General features: G+C 41.6%; 1 protein-coding gene across 2 annotated transcripts in view; it reads left to right on the forward strand.

Annotated features, from left to right (window-relative positions):
* The window catches only part of cgnl1 (cingulin-like 1), a 29021-nt gene continuing 6000 nt past the window's right edge, over positions 1 to 23021 (forward strand). Inside the window, exons 1-12 of one of the 2 annotated variants that reach the window (XM_079663744.1) lie at positions 1 to 210; positions 3257 to 4919; positions 5083 to 5177; positions 6787 to 6892; positions 7328 to 7429; positions 7928 to 8064; positions 9761 to 9899; positions 10583 to 10795; positions 19527 to 19733; positions 20250 to 20354; positions 20435 to 20587; positions 21092 to 21262. In XM_079663744.1, the coding sequence (XP_079519870.1) occupies positions 3309 to 4919; positions 5083 to 5177; positions 6787 to 6892; positions 7328 to 7429; positions 7928 to 8064; positions 9761 to 9899; positions 10583 to 10795; positions 19527 to 19733; positions 20250 to 20354; positions 20435 to 20587; positions 21092 to 21262 (3039 nt within the window). In that variant the 5' untranslated portion in view covers positions 1 to 210; positions 3257 to 3308. Of the gene's footprint in view, positions 211 to 2211; positions 2629 to 3256; positions 4920 to 5082; positions 5178 to 6786; positions 6893 to 7327; positions 7430 to 7927; positions 8065 to 9760; positions 9900 to 10582; positions 10796 to 19526; positions 19734 to 20249; positions 20355 to 20434; positions 20588 to 21091; positions 21263 to 23021 lie in introns of those variants that run through there. The other variant, XM_079663745.1, reaches the window with a different exon arrangement.

Below are 23021 nucleotides of genomic sequence, written 5' to 3' on the forward strand. Positions count from 1 at the left end.
GATTTGTGCGCTTGTTCCAGGAGGCGGGGCAGCCCGGAGGGTCGGGCGTCCTTCTGAACTGCTGCTCTCTCTCCCAGAAAACAACACAGGACTAAATAAGTTAGCAAGCAGTGGCGCGGGCAATTTGCTCAACTCGTTTATCTTTTAAAACTGATTATAACAAAGCGCTGATAATCTGCGATAACTAAAAGAGAGAGAAAACCGACGCTGGTGAGTAGATAAAGTTTTAATTGTAACGATACTTGAGAGTTAACAGCCGTGAACGTTTAGAAAAGGCTACGGATTTTAACAGCATAAAGGACAATTCACTTGCTATTCTTGACTTGATTAAGTAACTCACGGAAAAGAGAGAAGTTTTTCAGTAAATCTCAGGCTGCTGGTGTGATTTATGCCACCTGTTGCACCGAGCAGCGATGCAAGTGTCCAGAAACTTCTTCAACTTAAACCACAGCTCTTTCTTCACTTTAATTACTCGATTAACTATTTAAAAACTATATTCTCAATACCGGTCTTTAATTATCTGCCATAACATTTTAAATGTGTTTAAAGTAGGCTACCTCCTTTACGTTCACGTTTCACCTACCTGTCGCTCCAGATTAGTGAACTCACATTCATGTTACGTAACTTTATAATATTTTCCCACTGAGTAAGTCCTCGCTGTTGGGACTGACTCGGGTCACCTTTTACATTTACTCTTTCAAGGTCGGCCCTCTGCTGTTAACTGATGTGTTTTCTTCATGCAGTCATGTGAGTCAGCTACAGACACAGTGTCTGGACTCTCTGTGACACAGAAAACTAATGAGTTCACATGAGGAGATACAAATCTGCTTTGTTAAATCTTTACAGAGCGTCCCCTCTGCACAGATCAAAGTCAGGCCCTTGACATCCAACCTGTGCAGCTGTGCTGACCTCTCTGGTCTGCAGCACAGGGGTCAGTGAAGGCAGCACAGCCTCTGAAGGACAGCTCAGTCAGGGTTTTCCTCCTTTTGCTGGGAAAAATACAATGGGAGGAAGACAGTTGCACACTTGTTGGAGCATAAATGTGACACGAAGGATAAAAGAGTCCATTGTGTGTTGTCTTTAGCTTTAATCGGAACTCCAACAGCACTCTTCCTCCTGGACAGGACACTTTGCCTCCTTCTTCTTTCCTCAGTAAAGACTGAAGAGTGGGAAGATGTCTGACTAATAAGCAACAGGATATACTTATCGACCTCAAACTGAGGTGAATATTGCTTTGTTTGTTCCAGTGGTTGTCATCCTTAAAACAAGTTTCTTACCCCACTGAGAAAAAGGCAAATTCATACAGCAAATGACATACAGTATATTTAACAAGCTGTGTCATGTGGCTTACAATTTTGGCTAACCATTTTCCTGAAGGACACCCTGAAATCATCTTTTAGAATGTATGTCATACTATATCTATATATCCATATACTTGAATAGAGTATTCTATTGGGAGGGTCATTTTAGAAACTTTTATTTATAATTCATATTGATGTAAAAACAATAAAACAGAACATCACATTTTTCAATAAAGCCATCCTGCTCAACGATTTGTCATTTCCAACTTGTTCCAAAAATGGCTCAATGGAACTAGAGACAACTAGTATGGCAAGTCTGTTTCAGTAAAAATTTTCTCAAAATGCTTATCGTCATTAAAACCCTATCTGGTTCTTTATTTTATTTCCTCTGCAAAGGAAATTAAGTTTTCAGGTTTGGATTGTTTCTTTGTCCGATTCTCATAAGGGTGTAGCATATGTCTACGCACTTTGAACACATTCATTTTGAATTTGGTTAAAATTGCAATATGGGGCATCTGGCCTTGATGAATGACTAGATCTGCTCGATACTAAATAGGCTCAGTATCAGTTGCCCATAGGTCTGTCCTTACCTATTTAATGCTAATGTGATGTGTCCTGCTTGAGCTTTGTTGCCAGTCTTATCTCTGTCCTTCTTCCAGGCCCATCTGGGTCGTATTTGTCTTGTAACATCAGGTAGAATGAAACGCTATCAGCAAAGCCAACAGGCCCATTGTCCAGGGAAACACGTGTTGGCTGCTGATGGCTTTGTTTTCACCGGCTTCCCAGGCATAAATGTGTCTGAAAAACACTAAGCAGATTACTTTAATATTTGACCAATCATGACCAATACAAAATCATTTGTTGACTTATCCATTTATTGATCTACAGAAAAACAACAAACAAATATTTAGATTATCTATTATTTTAAAGTATTTTTCATGTATAGGTAGCAGAGAAAGGCTGTGTAAGCCTCTAAATTATCGAGGGTTACCGTTTTCTCAGTATTTTTGTCATATTTAATTTAATATCTTTGGATTTATGGCTATTTTAAAGGTCCCATGTCATGGCCATTTCTACTGATCATATTTCCATTGTTGAGGTCTACTAGAATAGATTTAAATTGTGCAATTTTCCAAACTCACATTGGTTTCTCATACAGCATCTCTGTATAGTATGTGTATTCACCAGGTATTCACTCTCTGTCCCAAACGGCTTGTTGGAGCTCCTGCCCAACCCCCCCCTGTGAGCCCAGTGTGCTCTGATTGGTCGGGACGTTGCGAGGCTCGTTGCTGCTGCGAGCTGCTGCGAGGAGCAGACAGGTTTACAGGTCGGCGATACAGAGAGACACAGCGAAACTCATCCTGAGCACACGCAAACACTCACAGCCAAAGTAAAAACAATAAGTGTGGCTTGACATTGAGTAAGAAAAAGGTTTATAACGCTGTGAGAGTGGGTCTGTGGAGAGCATTTCTCCGCGATCCCAACTCGTCTACTACCAGCGTTCAGGGAGCTCTATGCAAGTCAATGGGACTCCCTGTTAGTTAGCCAAGGGATCCTGGTGTGGGAGGTGCTCCGCGGATCGGTCCATTTGGGCCAATCCGGTCATTTGTTGTGGATTTGGGTATTCACACGTCACAGAACCCAGGAAGCAAACAATGGAAAATGAGAAATCTCCAACGAGGCGTTTTGGGGCAGCATAACACACAAGGGGACGGGTAATAACCGGAAAAGCATGACATGGGCCCTTTAAATTAAAATGGATTATTCTTGAAAAAGTATTGTTACGCTCAACCGCTTATTCATAACAATAAAAGCAAATAAAAGCGGATGTAATTAAATGGAGCAAGGCTTTGATGTGTCATTAGTGGCTGAGTGTGAACTAGGAAACTTTTAGAGACATTATTGAATTATGTAGCATCTCTGCCTCATTGACCTGTCTGAATCTTTGCTTGCAGAGGTGGACCACCTGATCCAGGGAGAGGGATTTCTTTTCCTTCAACATTCCTGATGGAGTCGTACAGAGTGACTGGCATTCCTAGCAGTGGACCACAGCGGGGCCACACTCAGCCGTCCCGCCCCTCCAGGCCCCACAGTAATGGAGCTGGTTCATACGGTCTCAGCATCCGTGTCCAGGGTATAGATGGACACCCCTACGTAGTTCTCAACAACCAGGACAAGGGTCCTCAATCCTTCGTCGACCCTAACAGCAATGGGTACATCGACACAGATGGCTCTTTTATTGAGAACTACCAGGAGTATGATTTCCGGAGAGCAAAGGAGCCTGAAGCCAACGACCCCTTCATGGAGTACAGGTCTCAGAAGATGACTCATCACACTGGTCCTCAAAATGGCATTGCAGGTTCACAAGGAAATAAATCTTCTTCCCTTCTGAACTTTCAGAAGCACCCTGAGATTCTGAAGCCGTATGATCCGGAGAAGAACACCCTGAACGTGGACAGCTCCCAAAGCCTGCCTTCAAGACCCCTGCCTCTTCCTGAAACTGGAAACCAACACCAGATTTCCTCCTCCAAATCTGCTGCACCATCCAACACCCATTCAATCAGCCTGGATCGGAATAAAGCACCTCTGCAGCCAGAGAAACGGCAACCTCCACCCCAGAGCCTGGGTAAGATGGCTCTTCCTCAGCCGAGGTCGCAGCCCCAGTCTTCCCCTCCGTCCCAGTCCGCTCAGCCGCAGTCCAAACCTCGTCTCTCTAACCTGAATCAAACAAGGCTGGGTTCTAAAATTCAGCAGCAGCCAGTGTCTGCAGCCCAGAATCAGCCCTCAACCGTGTCCAGTCCCACGAGTGAGAACAGCAAGACGTCATGCCAGTCTCCCACTTCTATGAGCAGCACCAACTCCAGCCTGGAGCGTTCCCGCCGTGAGCCTGACGTCCTTCCTCTACGTAGGACGGACTCCAGCGGTCCAGTTCTTCAGTCCTCATCCCGCTCCCGCCACTCCTCCTCATCTTCCACCTCCAAGGCTCTGGTGGACGACCAGATGGACGCCCTGTACGCAGACACCATCAACCGCCACGGGAACCGCCGCTACATCCCGTTCCTCCCAGGTTCAGGCAGAGACATTGACACAGGCTCCATTCCTGGTGTGGACGAGCTAATTGACAAGTTTGATGGCAAAGAGGGAAACCACCAGCGTAGAGGCAGGACGGGACGCAGGAACAGGATCAATCTGGAGGACAGGAAGCGCTCACGCAGCGTGGACAGCGCCTTCGGCCTGCCAGATGGCTCTAGCTACGTGGACGGGTTGAACTGCCAGCGAGGCACGTCGATGGAACATGTCCTGAGACCCTCACAGCTGCGGCAGAAAGCAACCGGCAGTCAGGACTCCTGGCTCACGTCTGTGGATGGTAAGGTCGACACCAGGGCTTCTTCTCGTACCACAAGCGCACCCGGCTCCCCCCAGAACACCCTCTCTACAGGTGTTGGCGCCATACAGGGTTACAGAAAGCCACGGACTCGCACCTCGTCATTTCCATTCAAGAGGTCGGAGAGTGAGGACTTTTCAGATGGAAAAGTTTCAACAACATCCCTGTCAACAACTCTATCCAAGCCTTCTTCTTCCTCAGGCAACAAGCCCAATACAGAGGCAGATGTTCAGGTAAGAATTGATCTTTAGCATTATGATTAGACATTTTGATTCAGATCTTTTTCTTCCAAGACAACTATATTATCCATGTCTGTTCAATCTTTCTAAAAAGAGGGCTTTGTTAAGATCGGTTTCATTTCATTAAGTTCTCCCTCTCATTTCCTGCCATTTCCAGGCGACACCTGATCTCCTGAAAGGTCAGCAGGAGCTTTCTCAACAAACACACGAAGAGACAGCAAAACAAATTCTGTTCAATTACCTTAAAGACGGGTGAGTTATCTTGACTTTATTTTCTTATCAGTGTATTTTTTGGTTTTATTTCCTAACACTGATAATAAAAAGGAAAATGTTGATGTCTTAATCATTCCCTTTTAGTTGAATCATGATCTGAGTATGTTGTTTACTCTGAATCGAACATCTTGCTCCATAAAGCAATGCATGAAGAAGGACCATACTGTTCTGTGCTTTTTATCATAGCTGGACTGTTTTTGATCAAAGTTAAGGAATGTGCTCCTCTTACCCTCCCATCCCGGCTGTGAGAGATCCAGCCGTCTCGAGTTTGTTTTCTAACAGAATCCCTCTTTTTCTGTTGCTTTCAGTGTGAAAACATTTCAGTTTGCTTTTGTAATCAGACACTTACTGCCTCTCAAGAAAAGGCATGTTGGTTTAAAAGCCTCATTTCAGTGCAGGTTTTACAGGAGCCAAACATGATGGTTTAAAGTCTTTAAAGTTATGGTAGAAAGTCACTGTCAAGAATCATTCTTTGAGACAATGAAAGTGAGAAAGAAATACCAGTTGAACTTCACTCGGCAGCAAATCCGTTCGCTGTGCATGGATTTACAGTTTGAAACAGTCTTGTGATAGCGTGGAAAGGGAGCAGGAAGCTGTTTGGGTGTGTCGGGCCACAGGTCAGGAGTCACAGGACAAAGGAAAGGAAACACAGATGGAAGTGCTGGAGCTGAAACTGAGCTACATTCCCAAGGCCTCGGAAGACAAACATTCACTAACAGGGGTTATAAAAGTTTAATGAAAATCATCTGTATGAGGAGAGGAGAGGTTCGGGATGGGGGTTGGCTTTCCGTGTCAGCCTTGTCAATTATTGAAGTAATATATATCACTGCTTCTGAAAGGGTGTGATTCCAGTTTTGTTGTTTCTGATGTTTTCACTCTTACGGAAAGATTAATAGTCATTGTGTTGATGGAGAAAATCCTCCATCTCTGGGCTTTCAAACGTCTGGCGATACACTTAGAAATGCTCGGTGTTTAAAGCTTGAGATAAAGCTGCTTTTCTTAAGTTGTTTTTTAGGTTTAGTACGGTTTTCACTGACCAGAACCAGAAACAGGATATATTTTAAAAACAACAGGAAATTAAGCAGTCACCATTTCACCAGAGGGAAAAAGCTAAATGGTGTTTTGTTTCAGTAATAAATAATATGAACTGAAATAATACTTTAATGTAAATGTTAACTATATTATATCATTTATATTATCTTATTAGAATGCATTTAAAAAACATTAGTAACGGTGATTTGACTTACCTCAGCCAAGGTGACTGAAACAATTTATCTCTGGTTCCTAATATTTAGGTAACCAAAACTACGGAAAAGGTAAACTTCCATATTACTGCCCATGCGTTTGATTCTTCCGCCTATTTGCCCCTTAGTTTATTAGATGTGTGTAATGAAGCTGTTTGTGCTGTGAGGGGAAACATCAAAGCACCTTGATCCTTTCTGACCCTTTGTAAGCTGGGAATAATTTACTCTGTTCTCAGAACACTTTGAATTCATTCTTGATCCTCAAAACACTGAGGAAAGTTGAGTTTTTATACCTTTTATTAACCAGTGTGTTAACCTACTTGTCTTTGTGTGTGTGTCTGCAGCAGCGGGGATAATGATGAAACGACAAAGAGAAAGGTCAACCTCGTCTTTGAGAAGATTCAGACGTTGAAGTCTCGAGCCACAGCGAGCGCACGAAGCGACAACAAAGTGAGACGTTGTTATTTGTCGTGGTGCATCACTAATAATTAAAGGGCTCATGACAAGTCTTCTCTGCATTCTTTACATACCCATATTTCTAAATTCAGATCGTAAACTTAAAGTTGTATTCATAGTTTTAAATTCATGCTTTAAGCTTTATCTGCGTGTAAATGGTGTTCAAGTGGTTGATACATGCAATCTACTTCATGCAAACAGGAATTAAATACTACTTTAACATCCAGTTGTGATCTTAAAGCCATTTTATGGGATCTTTTAAAACTGTGTGTGTATTATCTTTGCTTTGGCACTCAGGCTGTTTTGCATAGGACACGCAATCAGCCAATGCTAAATACATGAGTTTTAATTCCGAAACCTAAACATTCAGTTTGTGTTTCTATACCTAATGGATCAATAATAAATAAAAAGCTCTCTTCTTTTTGTCAGTCTCCAGATTTTTCTGCACAGACAAAAGCTCTGCTGGAGCAAAACGAGGAGCTGGGTAAACAACTGGGCGAACTGAAGAGAAAACTCGAGGACCAAACGACGGTGAGAACAGTTTAACTGCAAATGGGCCTGTTTATTTTGACATTTGGCTTTATTGCTGAGAATAATATCCTTTAATCAAGGGTTTTAATGAAACGTTTAAGGGATTACTGTTCCACTTGTTTAATGTAAAGAGACATTGTTGGACTACTGAGTGGATGTAGAATTTACTAAGCTTTTCACAAACTGTTAATTCTGTAATGAGAGGGTGTTTCAGTGGATATTCAAAATACTGTTGTTTACTTTGCGTTACTGTATTAGTTAAACAATTGAAACTCTCACAAATAGAGTATCTTTTCAGGTAAATAATTACAAGTGCACATCTTATGCACTATCTTTCTATATAATTGATGAAAAATGACCATGTCTTTATGCTTTTATCAAGCTGATTGAAACAGTCGGATACATTCATTCCAAAGGCTAATAGCTTGGTGCAGACAACGCTTGTATCTACACTGACATTAAAATGTCAACATCAATATTCATGTGTTTTGCCAACAGAAGAATCAGGCTGACAAGAGGACGGTAGCAGATTTGAAGGAGCTGCAGCGGAAGCTGGAGCGGAGTGAAGAGGAGTGCAAGCGCCTGAAGGAAAAACTCGCCAAAACAGAGTTCGAGCTGCAGAACACAGTGGAGGAGTAAGTGACAACTCTGGAGAGTGATAACGGTAACACAGTGATCAGCACAGATTTATCTAGCATGGCTGTATTTAGCCATTAGAGAATGTCGTGTTGACCATGTCATTTGTCATTGCCAGTATTTTTTACTTAAAATTAGCCAAAAATGTTTGGCTTGGAAGCAAAACACCCAACTTCATCTCCCATCACTGGTCTGCTCATCTTGCTATTGTGCTCCAGTTAAACGACTGGCAGTGTTTCTGGTGGGAAGCTGGTGAGGGATCACGGTCGTTTCATTGTTCCCTGCTGTTCTGTTGAGGAGCCTGCACAGAGGGAAGCGGGAACATCTGCTCTCAAGACCCTCCTACTTAGGTTCCATGTTGGCATCTCTAAAGAAGCTGTTTATCAGATGAACTAGGGCTGCTCAATTAATCGTATTTTAATCGCGATTACGATTATGGCTTGCAATGATTACGAAAACAACGTAATCGAAATAAAACGATTATTTTTTATTATTATTATTCCTTTTTTTTATAATTTTTTTTTTTTGGGTTTTTCAGTTGAATTATACTTAAAGTTCAGGGTAATCAACTGTTCAAAACATACTGTTAAAAAAAATTCTCTAATAAATGGATGTTTTCAAAGTCAATGAATAATCGCATTTAATAATCGCAATTACAATTACAGTATTGACCCAAATAATCAAGATTATGATTTTTGCCATAATCAAGCAGCCCTAAGATGAACCATGCCTTTTTTAACATTTTTCCTGGGTGATATAACAATAATAATAAATACATTTACCATGGCGTGTTATTTATAGGCTGTTGCTTTGCACTTACTGTAAAGCTGTTGAATTGTATATTTCTCTATACTGTCACTCTGAAAGAAGTGTAAGGTGTCTGTTGATGCAACCAGTCAGACTGTTGATGGTTACTGAAGTGGTTACCATGTCAATTTCTTTGTCTTATTAAACAGCGCGTTTTGTCTCCCCTGGTTTATCTTTCAACCTGCAAATTAATGCGTGCTTGGTGACTGATTTACTTTCAACTGGTCAGCTCCCTTTACATATTAAACAAATGGTATTTCACGTCATAGTCTGATGTCCTGAGTGTTGTTACTATCTTGCTGTTCTCAAGGTTTTAGATAGAAATAGACAACATTCCTTGTTTGAGCTAAGGTATGTTTTATATGGGTTTTTTCTGGATTTTCCTAACAATTTAATGTTTAATATCGTCTTCCTTTTCTTTTAGGCCTTTTATTGTAAATCATTTTCTATTTCTGAAATCAAGATCGTTCACTTATCAAACTTTTATTTGAAGTTTGTTTTTCCTTTGATTATTATTTATAGTTTTAGCTTTTTATTTTTCAGTACGAATGGCCCAAAACCAAACACCCTTTAGCATTTTATTTTACAGCTGAAATAGATGCTTCAGTCTACATCATTGTGGGACAATTTGTCCGAGAGGCCTCACATCATTTAACACCCTCCCCCGTGGTGTTGTCGTGTCGAGACAGTTTAGACATTATTGGTTTGCCATCGTTCAGATATTCGTTTAAACCCCTGTGCTCTGTAGGCCTCACACTAAGACCCCGCACAGGTGCTGTCATGTGTATGTGCGAATTGCGGTGCAGGTGTGCAATGTGTATGTGCATGTACTTCACAGTATGCAGAGTGGCTGAAATCTGTTGTGACATGTTGTGTGATTTTTGTCAGGCTGTTCCAGGTGAAGATGGAGCGGGAGCAGCACCAGACGGAGATCAGAGACCTGCAGGACCAGCTGTCAGAGATGCACGACGAGCTCGACTCAGCCAAGAAGTCCGACGCAGATGGAGAGAAAGACATCATTATGGAGGTAATACTGTGTTCATTGTTCTAGGGAAGAATACTGTTTTTGCTGAGGGCTTGTAGAATCTGTAGCTGATCGACATTACCAAAACCACCATTAAAGATAAAGCTTTCTGCTCTGCTGCTTGAATATTAAAACCACATACATAAACAATACTCTAAAATGTTGCTTTGGAGTGAGGCAACATTAAGTTGCTGTTTACTTAAAAGATTATACTCCAATGCAACCAGGGAGGTGACCAGCCTTTCTGGTAAATAGATGATTTGTTGCATCCTGTACTACAAGTATTGATATTGTTTGTCACACTGACATATCCCAGAAAGAAGTTTACTTTGTTTAACATTTCCAGTTAACAATGGAAACTGCAAATGGTGATAGCTTTATCTGAAAGACTTCTCTCTGGAGATGCTACAAAATAAACTATCCAAGGTCAAATTATGATGAATACAATTGTGAAACCCTGTATCAAAATGTACTTGATTTCTATTACTGAATATTTTTAAACAGTCCCCATCCTGTCCTGCTTTAAGCTCTTTACTTCTGATCTATACACAGAGGTGGTTGCCGTGAAAAGTGTCTGTACAACCAAAGGCAAGAGCAAAATGAAGAGTCACGGTCAAACTAGTCGGTCTGATCCTGCAAATTCTTTAGAGATAAAAAAGTAACCAAACTGTCTTCCTTTCCTACAGGACATGATGCAACTGAAGGTGGATATACAGGAGGTTCTTCTGGCCAAGGAGGATCAGGAGGAGGTGCTGAGGAGGCGAGAGAGGGAGCTGACGGCCCTGAAAGGAGCCCTGAAGGAGGAAGTGGCCGCTCATGACCAGGAAGTGGACAAGATGAAGGAGCAGTATGAGAAGGAATTAACCCGGCTGCAGGCGTCTTTGGTGGAGGCCAAGCAGGTATTCAGCCTAACGTTTGTCCCCCCCCCCCCCACTTCTGCACTGCTCCACTCTGTGTTCCTTCCTCCTCATTTCCTTCTCGCCCTCCCCCACTCCAGACACACACCCTGTCACAGAGGAATGGGAGATAAGCAGCCCATCAGGGGAGCTGTAACTCTGTGTGTGTGTTGCATTGCGAGGTAGGCCATATGTTCATCATCAGAGGTTAGGGCGCTGCTTTGATGTAACGTTATTTACATCGTACATCTGTGGCGCTGGTTTTAAAACAGGCAGGATAGACTATGTCCAAAATCTGCTAGGCACTTTAAATGACTATCTCTGTATTCCTCTGGAAACGATTTACAAAAGTAACAGGAAAGGTAGGGGAACAAACATTTTGAATTCAAGAGGTGGACTTTTTATTCTACCATGCAACAACATGTTTTTATATTATACAAAAATAATATTGTCACCCAACAACATATTTTCACAGACCTGCTCATGGCAAGGTCTCCTTGGGTGAATGATTTCTCATGTACCACTCTAGCCTCACGGACAATAACATGAAAGACAAGTTTGCAGTTGACTTTTCCATATTTACAGAGTTCCTCCTACATTTCTGTGAACCCTATCAAATCCAGTTGTACTTGTACATTCGTAGATTTCACAATGCGATAAGCAGATGTTTTTGTTCATATCTGCCGTGCTAGTCATACATCAGTAATTCCATGATATGTTTTTGCGAGCTTGAACTGAAACGCTGATAAAGAGCTTAAACATTGAAGTATTTAATGTTGATGTAACCACATTGCATAAACAAAGTCGTTTCAACACACGGATCAGCATGATGTTCACTGAACCATTTCTTCTAGTGACACAGTTGGAAAAAAGGCTCTGCATACTTGTACTTTGTTTAATCTAACTGATAAAAACAAAGGAACACAAAACACTAAGTAACTGTTAAATGTAATTTGTCATCATTTTTATGGGAAGTGTCTTTCATCAGTGAGCTGTGGGGGGGGGGGGGGAGGGTTTCCTTACCTCAGCTTGTTTTTCTAGAAAGGAACATTTTACTGGAATAATGATGTTTGATAATATTATTTAGAGACAGTTATCTGTGCATGACATGTTTAGGAGATGTCTCACTGGCTGGGTCCCTCTTGTTTCTAGGGTTAGGGTTAATCAGTGATGTACCAGCCAATAATACGAAAGAAGTCTATAACCCTCAGAGCACCGAGAGTTGGTCAACCGTCTCAAACATGGAGGAACGAGGTGAGATGAGCAGCATGGCAGGAGACTGAAAAACTGACGACACATTGTTTTCAGTGGAGTCGCTGTGTGACTCACGTGTGTCCTGTTTGTCTCAAAGTGTGGAAGTTGTCCTTGTGTTGGGCTTCCTGCAGGCCTGGTGGGGGTCCACAGCAGCGCTCTGCAGAAACACTCTATGAGAACATTTCCTTTTGTTGAACAGAGGTACTGCTCCCCCGAGGGAGTCTGTCATCAGGGGTTTACCCTCAGTGCTTTGTAAACACTTGGAAAGATGAAGTAATTGTTTGTTTTTCCTTTAAGATCTAAAAATGTCCCCACTCGTTTGAGCCTTTGATTCATGTCCTTGAATTACGGCTCAGTCCTTAGTTGAGACCTTGTGAAGCATTTGGACATTTATAATGCTTTGCTTATTAATTATAATGCTGAAACTTTAACTCAAATTCCTCCATACAGTGGCACATTTATGTTTTTCATACACATGTAGTTATGGTTGGGCAATCTGCAAACTGATGATTAAATCTGACAGGTCGGTATTTAAAAGGCAAACCTTAAATCACTTAAATCTGCAAAATCAGCATATGTACAAAATACAGTGGGATTGGCTCCAATCCCCTAATACATCTTGCTGAACGTCCCAAAGAAACCCAAAGCCTTTTGAAGTTCAAATGGTCACAGCATGCGACCAGCAGTCTGAGCTACAGGTTATGATAAGAGAAACATTAAAAGGAAAGTAGTTTATTATCCCATATACGCTTCTACTTTAAATAAGGGGTCAGACAGAGAGTAAACAAGTTCTTTACATATGGTTTTATTTGTGTGCCCCATCTCCAACCAAAGTGCTGCTCTCTGCTCTGAGTGGACCTGTCTGGGTCGTCCAGGGCGGCCCATGTGAAGCTGGAAACTGGAGCACCGAGCGGCTCTGTTTAGTTCATTGCCTCAGCAAGGCATCACTAATCTAATGAGCTGCCGTTCCTGAGTTGTGTCGTGTCCCCTCTTCTCTCGGTGCCCTTAAAGAGTGGGGGTAATTGCGGACCTCAGTCGATAATGAATGATGAGTTTGTTTCACACAATAATAGCAGCGGGGGTTGGGACATGCTGAATAAGTGGGTCAGTGTGCTGTAGAGAAGGGGATGCGTGGCTGACCCCCTGAAAGGAGTGGGGGGCACTGTTTTGTGTCTTAAATTGAAAGCTGCATTGTGTTCTCAATTGAGCTGAAATCTGTGGAATGTCATCTAGGTTGAAATATGGTGGTCATAAAAAGATAAGGATTTGCTTATTTTAAGTATTACTTACCTTCTTAATACAATGCAAAAAAAGACATCTGCACATTTGGAAGTTCATTTGATCTCTCATCAGCATGTGCTGGTATGCAAAACATGTGGAAAGATGAGGTGCGGTGGTAGAGAGAGGGGTCTGTTTCCAGGAATGTGGGGGTCAAAGTGGGGAATGTGCTCCCTGCAGACCTCCGTCTTCACTCAGCTCCAGATCGGTTACAGTGCACCAGCTCCGAGCTGCGGGAGGTGCTCGGATCTTTTCTCTTATGTCTCCTCAGGGTGCTGCCTTGCATCTCCATCTCAGTGTCCGAGGCTTTAATAGGTCTCAGCTGCACTCTCCCTCCTGACTGTAAAGACAGAGCTGTGTGCTTATCACACTATTTTCAGCTCTTGTTATGTTTCACCTACAGGCCTGAGCCACAGTGTGTAACACAACCACATTATTATCACACTGTCATCTGTAACCTCAATCCCAAATGCTGTATTTTTTCATTTCCTAGCTCCACAGTTTCCACACGAGACTCCGCAGTGATCTCCCGCTCACCTAAACGCAGCTCATTTTCTGGCCCGTGCTATTCTGGCCCGTATCTCAGCCTGCTTCTCCACTAATCTCGAGCAATGTGTGAACTGAAGTCTCACGGTCTGATCATCAAACTTAGGTGGCCCCGGGAAGAGTTCCCCCTCAGGCTTGTTTTGAAAGTAAAGACTCCCGCATCTGTCTGTGTGTTTGATGATAGCACTACATTTCCCAGCGTAGCTTTAGGAGCTGATTTAGCAGGCGACTGGAGAGGAGGAAGGAGACGCTGGGCAGCGAGCGAGTGAGAGAGGAAATTATGGAGAGTTTCTGGATCTTGACAGACAGCAAGAAAGTAGTGGTTCATCCTGGTTGGTCTTCAAAGAGCTTTAATGATAACTTTATAGATTGATGACAATATAGACCCTAAAAAAGATAAATGCAGCAGGACTTTGTCACAAAAGGTTTTCTGCACGGCCGTATAAGGGTCACGTCCGTGTGAAACCCGGCAGTGGCTGGATATGAGTGTTTGTTGTTCCTCTATCTGTGAGCGCTGATGTTGTGGTAGCCTAATCTACCAAAACAACTTTCCAGAGTTAAGTTAAATACGCATTTTCCATAGAGATTACCAAGACCAAGGTTACAATCTTGAGTTAGCATTTGTCAAGCAGAACTTAAAAAGGCAGACTGTGCTTTCTTGTAAAGTTGTAGGTCCATTCCTCATAAAGGTTCATATTATTTTGTGAATGTTGATGTTCTTCTTTCGTAAGATTTACATGACCATGAATCGATGAATCGGAATCTGGCAGCCTTTTCAATTACATTTTGACCTTGTATTTGTAACTATGCTGGCTGAGCTGTTCAGAGAATACATTTAGACTTCACTGTAAATGTGCTGAGCGTAGGCTGAGATATCCATGTTTGAGTTTTTAATCTCCACATTTGAACTGCTCTGTGGGATGTGGATTTTTGGGCGTTCCTTTTCTTGCTCACAAGTGTATTCAAACTGTGTATTTTTGGCCTTTGGCCTGGAAAACTGGAATAGGAGTTTTCTCCCCTCTTTGTCTTTCTTCTGAGAGTTTACCAAGCTTTTGATTGAGTTTCAGCCAGGAAGTTGACGCATGATTTAGTCAGTTTTGAGTCACATGCAGCATTCTTATATTTTGATGAATCGTTGGTAATTAGGAGGTGCTATATCTGCTGAAGTGCTCCACCCCATTTGTCCTGCCTTCACATTGGATGATCTCCATTTAAAGTTATAAATATTAAGAAACCCCAAAGTAGTAAGAAGGAGTTCACAGACCTACTTTTAATTAAATCTGGTCCCAGGAAAATCAACAAACAAATGATTGCTTTTAGATGTTATACAGACATTGTGACAGGACAGGAGTACTGGGTCACTGTATTGATTAATGGCCAGGCAGTAAAAAAAAAACATGAATATTTTTTTTTCTTGGCAGCCACGAGATCACACCATCAATTTTTTTAGTCTTGCAAGCTAGATAAACTGTGATGAAGGCTCTTAGAGCATCTGCATAGTCACAATCTCACTATAATGTCCCGTTATATCCAAACACCCCTGCAAGCTGGCACTTTGGCTTTGCACAGAGAATATTATAAAAGCCGGTTTATGTTTCCATTACTCTGAGGAGAAGACGAGATTTTATTACCGTCCTCCTTTGACCAAAGACATGCCAATGCTTTTCAGCTGTCACGTTTTAATTTTGACTTCAATCCTTCCTTTCAGTCCATGACAGGCCTTCTGTTCCAGTTAACCTCAGGCTGGGTACCTTCTGAAATTAGGAATGCCTTTTTATTTGTAACACACACTTTGTGCTGGCAAAGTAAATCAAGGCTCTCACACTGCCAATATGAGGGTTGAGGCTGATATGAGGGTTCAGATAATGTGATACCATACAGGACATGACCTTTGCTTTAACTTCTTTCTGTCAAAGGCAAACAAGTCAGCGAGTCAACGAGGCTACATCACTTTAGCTGTCAAAAAGCTCAGACCTACGATAAGGAAAAACCGGATTGGTGACATTTTATTTCCAGCCACCAACACAGTAAGCTCCTGAGTTTCCAATAAACACACAATTTCATGTCCACAACACTCGCAGGAATGCTGGTCTGAGAGTTCAAATGTGCACTTTAGACTTCTTGCTCTAACTTCTTCGCTTATACTGAAGTTCTCATTTAAAAACATTTGTTTCATTGAGAAGACAGCTTTAAAAAAAGTCTGATTGCTCAAGTTTTGTCCTTTACAACTTTAATTAGTAACATCTTCATAGCAGGCTCATGAATGATGTAAGATGTGTGACTTTATATTGGAGTCTATAGATGACTGTGTGCAGAGAAGTCAGGTGGATGTTAGGAGGTTATTTGTTTTGCAACTAAAAAGTGATATCTTACGGTTTTGGGTGCTCAGAAGGAAATAAGGAAAGGATAAAAAGGAGGGAATTCCCTTATAGTAAAAATGAAAGAGAAATGTCAGACGGACATCTTCCTCCTGAAATCCTTCCAAGAGATTCCTTTAGTACCAGCCAATCAATTTCCTAGTATTGCTGTGAGCCCCCTTTTGCAATGCATTCACAGTTAGTGTGTTTTTGCAGCTGCTTTAACTCTTGAAAGGTATTATTGCACTGCATGTTATGTTGTGTGTGATTCTGTTGGGTTTTGTGTAACAAATGTTTTTTCAGTTTGCCAGATGGTGGACTGGGGGAAAACATATGGAAACATGTTTGTGTTCAAATAAGAAAACAAAGCACAGGGAGAGCAACATCAGGAATGGGGAGGGGAAAGAAATGACAACATGTTGGCAGCTGGCCTCGTGGGAAATGTCCTCATAGGGAGAAAGCTTTACACAGATTCTGAATGATATTTACCTAAAGGTCTCAGAGTTACAAATGAACTTGGTTACTTGTAGTTCAAATATTTATTTGAACGTGTATGTGCAGTATTGTGAGGTTTACCTGATAAAAACATTACTCTTGCAGGGATTTCTTGAAGTACAGTTCTCAGAAATATAACATTTGAAAATTGTAGAAAACCACCTGCACTCTTTTGGTTGTAGATTTCTGTTGCCGGTTCATGCTGCTATATTTATCTTTCGATCATCAGCTCTTTTGTTACGCTGTAAGCTTAATTGGTGTGAATAACTGAGAGAGCCAAGATTTCACCACAGCACACGACCTGAGACAAATACTTCACCTCAGAGCTTGTGGCGTGCTTCAAAGACTTTACACAGTTAGTTAATGTACAACTTTATACAAACAGTTTGAGTAAACAAAAGAGACCAAATCAAACTTTGAGTCATGGTAAAAGGGTGGAAAAGGACTAGGAATGGTATTTCCAGATATTGTGTCTAATGATATGTGTTAATACAATAAAGTCAGCCTGTGTTGTCCGGTTCCTTTTGTTTACTTTGTGTTTAATAAGGAGATAAATCATTGTATGAAATGGACAAAGAAAGAAATCCTAGTCTAATAGCTGATACACTGATTGTTTTGTTAGTATAGTGTTTTTTTAATAATCTTTAATAATGCTTTCACACTTTTTAATGAATTATTTACTTTTGTAAAAGATGTTAACGTCACTGCATCCCTTCCACTTCCTGTCACAGGCAGGGTCTTTTTTCTGCCCGAGTGCTTTTGCCCATGTTTTTAACGGGTATGACCCAGTGTGGGAAATGGGACATACACAACTTATAGTGTGTGTGTGTTATTAAAACAGCGCACTGACACAAGTCTCAATGCTTTTATTATTCTAGTGAAAGCTGTGTTTAGCCTTGCATCCCGCCCAGCCCCTCCGGCAATCAACACTTTGATATGTGAGTTTTCAAGGCAACAGGAGGAAGCTGCTACAAAACCCAACATAACACAAGAGACCCGGTTGTTTTGGCGCTAAATGCATTAGTCCAGAAGCCTACAAATGTATTTCCTCAGTCAATTGACAGCTTATGAGGGTATACCAAGCTGTGACTTCTTGGAGTTTGATATTAATACTTCTACATGAAAATTATAATACTTTGTTGTAAAAACAGTTTTAAAGATGTTGATTCAACTTGATGGTTATTGGAGACTGTAGCTTGTGGTGCTAAGTATTGTACTGCAGTATACAGAGGTTGCTTCTGATATTTACAGCCTCCTTTTATAGTTACCAAAGAATCTCATTGTAAGGGAATATTTCAAGTTTCCCTTACACTCATAATAAATGTCTGCTATTTGCTGTCCATAACATTTCAATGTATTGCCTAATATTTAAGCTGAGAAGTGTTTTTTTTCTGTGGATTTGGCTGAATTTGGTCTGTTCAGGCCTCCTCGCTCCTTTGACCAAACTAAATGACCCAGTCAGGCAGAGATGAGGGTGACTCTGGAGAGACAGGGGAAACAGGTCTGACTGGCCCTCTACCACTGAAGCAGGGAGGCAACCGTCAGCTGTCTGAAGGAAGAGCCTATATTCAAGCACAATGACGTCAACACGAGCTGTTCTATGAGTGCCTTTCAGTTTTTGCATTTGTAAATAAGTTACAGCCTTCACATTCTCCTCAAAATGCCCAATGAAACTCACTACACTATGATAGCTTACTAAACATGTTTTCCTGCTGAAGTTAAAATCTAATGGTCTATGGTCAAAGTAACCCTTACTTCAGGATTTCCTCTTCCTGCTGAATGCTATGTGAATTAACAGGATAGTGTGTGCTGCATTTCAAACAGGTACTTATCAGGAACAAGAAACCAGCTTTTAGTTCCAAGCTTTGTTGGCAAAGAAAAATGCATCGAGACAGTTTGTCACCAGCTGGATTACAACTCTGGCAGTGTGTGCATGGGTGTGTGTGCTTTCAGGCTTTTGTGCACATACACACGTGCTGTTAAAGTACTTCGCTGTCAGAGAGAGTAACCTGCCTTTGCAGTAAGGCAGCATTACCTTTATTTACCCCTTGACCAATTTTCACACCTTGAGCCTTTATTTGGCACGTCTCCTGTAGTGCATACATTCCTCACAGAGAATAGCTAAACCAGTGCCAAAGAAAATATTGTCAAAATAGAATGTTGCAAGTCTTTCGTGTACCAATGTTAACAAAAAAAGTGTGTCATACAACTGAAACTTGTTATCTGTCATGCTGATCGAGTCGTGTGATTGCTGTCAGTTTTCTTTGTGTCTTGTCTCCAGTTGCAAAGACATGTATTTCCGGCTGTCTCCCGCTCTTTCTCTGCTGCACAACACTTCACCCTGAAATGTCAAAGCCAAGGCTTACTGTTCAGTCATAAATGTTGGCACAGGAGAGTCTGTATTAACTCGGTCTGCCACTGCATGCATGCGCCACAATTCTAATCTAAAAAGCCATCTAACTAGCGGTATTTCAGGTAGAAAAACTAAGAATGTGGTGACACAGGAGACGAGCAGGTCGGCCTTGCTAGCCTTCAATCAGCAGAGCAAATGAAAGCTGAGATTTAGTTGCCTTCATTTGTGCTTCATGATGAATTGTGAGAGAATTACAGGAGATCATTGTTATTCTGTCTCCACACATAAAAAGATTCAGTGAGAAACTTAGCTCTTCAGTAGCTTTTTGTTGCGCGAGGCGTTTGAGAGAGTCTCAAAGGTTCCACCGTGCATCGTTGTTCCACTTTCTGTTGAGTGTCACAGACTCCTGCTTCCTTTATACTGAGGCCTTGTGTCTCGCTGTGATCTGCAGAGCAGCGCAGCAGTGGTCCGTGAGAAGGCTGAAGTGGAGGCAGCCAAGGGTGCAGTGGAGGGCCAAGCAGGGCGGCTGAACCAAGAGGCCGACCGGCTGCGCAGGCGGGCTCAGGAGCTGGAGAACGAGGTGGCCAAACTCAACCGCATCATCGATGAGGCCAAGCTGCAGGAGAGCAGGACGGGGGACAGAGCTGGAAGACTGGAGGTGAGGGTCAAGAAGCACGGAGAGGGAGCCGCTCACAGGACTGCTGCTAGTTTTATTACTTTGCTGATTTAGATCCACACTGCCCCCGAAGCATACTATACTATCTGCAATAGGCCTGCAAGACAGAGAATATAATACAATGTGCAATAGTATTGAATATCACATCAGCTATATTATTTGACATTTGATAAACATTTATCAAAAGGTAATCAGCTCTGACTTTCTACTGATTTCTACTGCCTTCAGTAATAAAATACAAAAGATTACTTGTTGAATTTAAATTGTTTTAATTAAATCCAACTATTTTATTGTAGAATTTGAATAATGAATTTACCAAAAAGGATGAATGATATATTCTAAAGTGCCATTTTCTAGTGATATCCTTGCTGCTTACTCAAAAAGTCCCTGAACACAATATCACTGTCTCATCATGCAAGTTGATGTATATAACTAAAATCTTATATATTGTCCAGCCATAATATGAGAGTCTTAAATGCCACAATGTCTTCTTAACAGAGAGAAAAAAAGCTGTTGGAAGAATCTTTGGCTGAAATCAAGGAGCAAGAAGAGGAGATGTCTCGTGCCAATCGAGCGTTGACCATGCGGTTGGAGGAAGTGCAGGTGAGATCATTAACACTGTGCTGCTGTACGCTTCGTGTAGAGTCACAGTCTTACATGTTTATTAATGTGTCCTTCTTCAGAGGAGCTTTACAAAACTGAGCGCTGAACACAAGGACCTGGAGGAGATGTTACAAGAAGAGAAGATTCAGAAGGAGCAGTTCAAGAACATGAAGAACGACATGGAGGGCGAGAGGAGGCTGCTGGACCGCACAGTGGAGAAACTTCAAAAGGAGGTGAGTGCACTTGAGTTCAGTTCAGTGAAACATTCATCCCAGCTAAGCAGGCCACGCATGAGTAGAGGTGGTCTCAGTCAGATGGAAGATCGGTTCATTCATTAATCTTTAAGTCTAATGAAAAGAGTTGATTAGGTCTTACATAATGATTTATTCAAACATTGCAGAGGCTAAGTGCTCCTTCAGGTCATGCAGTCTGCTCAGGGAACCTTGTTTTGCTCTTGAAGATGAAAAATAAAACTGGTCACAGAAAAACAACTGTTCTTCGGGCTCTCTTTCAGAGCTAGTTTAATTTAACCAGAAATGGTTTGAAATGCCAGCTGCTTTTGACCTCACAGGCTCAATTAGGAAGTAGTAGTGCCTGAAGAAAAATGTGTTTTCTCGAGCTAAAGTATTTCACTTTTGTTTGTTTTAATTACGGGATTTTGAAGGATTCCCTTAGGAATATGGATGTAATGTTTTTTTTTCTCTTTTGCCCTGTGCTCTTCCTCTCTCTGCCTGCAGATGAATGACATTGTGGACGCGTCCCAGTCGTCCACTGTGGAGCTGCAGGAACAGATTAATATTTATAAGGAGAACAACCGTCGGGAGCTGGCTGATCTGCAGAAGCTTCTGAAGGAGCGGGGACATGAGCTGGAAAAGTGCCTACTGATGACCAAAACCCTGGAAGAAGAGGTACAGTCAGCTACGTCAACCTCACCTACCGTAGGAGAGGAGTCACAGATTTGAGCGCTGACGCAGCTGTCTCGGTCAGAGCGGTCAAACACAGGCCATCATTAGTCAGCCCTCCCATGCAGAACAGCAGATGATCAGCCATTGTTTTCACTGAGCCAGTTTTACCACTCCTGCTTAAATCCTCCTCTCCTCTCAGAACGCAATGTCATCACTTAGGTATTTCTGCTCCCTTCTGTCCTCTCAAACTCAAAACATAGTATTAAAGTGAAGTAGTTGAGCCGAGTAAAGCTGTAGAAAAGCTCTGTTCTTTATTAAAATTATTGTTTACACTCAGGGAAAAAATGAAAAGGAATATGTGGAAAATTCCTCTATATTACTTTGATGTGTGGCTACAGCAAAATAATGTGGAGACTTAACAACCTGTGGTCACACTGCGTTGTTTGCTATCAAGCAATTAATCCATGTCAGCACATTAGAATGTGAGGAATGTTTTTGTGGACAGATGAATGAGAATAATTTATTTTAGAAAAAGGGGGGCTTTTGTTTAATGTATTTATCCAACAGTTTTTTTACTAGGCAGGGCAGTCGAGATTTTTACAGTGACCACACAGCGACAGTTTTGAAGTTCAGGGAAAACGGAAAGGCATCAGGATATTGAGAGATGTATGTGGTTAAAGGAACATTGGGACATAAAGATCACCGGTCATATGGGAGCTATATGGTCTGTGATTAAGTGTCATGATGTTCTTACTTCCCTGTAATAAAACATCCTGATTTCTTTTTTAGAGGTGTTTTTTGCTTTTCTGTAGATGATGGCTGTCTTTTTTTTTAGGTAGGAAAAGCATTCAGGATGTTTGTTGTGCCTTAAAGTATACACTCAATGTACCCTAACTTATCATGTAAACAAAACTCAAAAGTCTGTTTTTAAAAGGTAACTCCAATGGGTACCTTTTTGTCCTCTCTTGAACATATATGCCCTGATTCTAAACTTTCTAGCTAAGAAAAAGAAGAGCATTGACATTTGATCTATAGGAGGAAGAGTCTATTGGAAACTGTCCTTACTTTCAGCATTTTGTGAGGACATGGTCAGCATCCTCTTTTTCCTGTCTGCATCCAAACTGATGTGTCTTTGTCCAGCTGGTGCACAGGAAGAGGAGGATGGTGTGATATCATTGTTGTTAAAGCTGCACTGGCAGGATTCACATCCTCCTCCCCCTCTCCTGAGAAACTGTATCAGGACCTAGTGAGTCCACTTTTCCAGCTGCACTCGAATGTCCAGCCACACCCATGTCAACTTGGCAGTGTATTGCTCAAAGTAACAAGTCCAGGCCAAATTCATGTCTTTTCTTTAAAAGTCTTTATTTTCAAGAAAGACCCTTCCAAGAAAGCCGAATAAAAGCATCAGGAAGACATATCTGGTTCCACTTCCTAGATCTGCCTTATTAATTGATTACTACAGTAATGTATTCATTTCTTAAAGTGTTATTGCTTTTCAGGGACTGAGAGAGGATGCACAATTATCCAATTACACGTTTGACCAAGTCTTTGTATGCTCAGCTCTAGCTCCATGTCTTAAATGTGGTCTTACTTAAGTATTTACATGATGAAATGCAATGTAATTCTGCACTAATGGCACAATATTTGTTCTAGTTCAGACATAAGGGGAAATGATAAATGATCATTGTCTTAGTATAAAGCAATTGGAGCAATTTTCCAGCTGTGGGGGGCACCACTGCTGAATAAATGCATTGTGAACTAG

The sequence above is a fragment of the Notothenia rossii genome (assembly GCF_949606895.1).
Source record: "Notothenia rossii genome assembly, chromosome: 2".
Classification (NCBI taxonomy): Eukaryota; Metazoa; Chordata; class Actinopteri; order Perciformes; family Nototheniidae; genus Notothenia; species Notothenia rossii.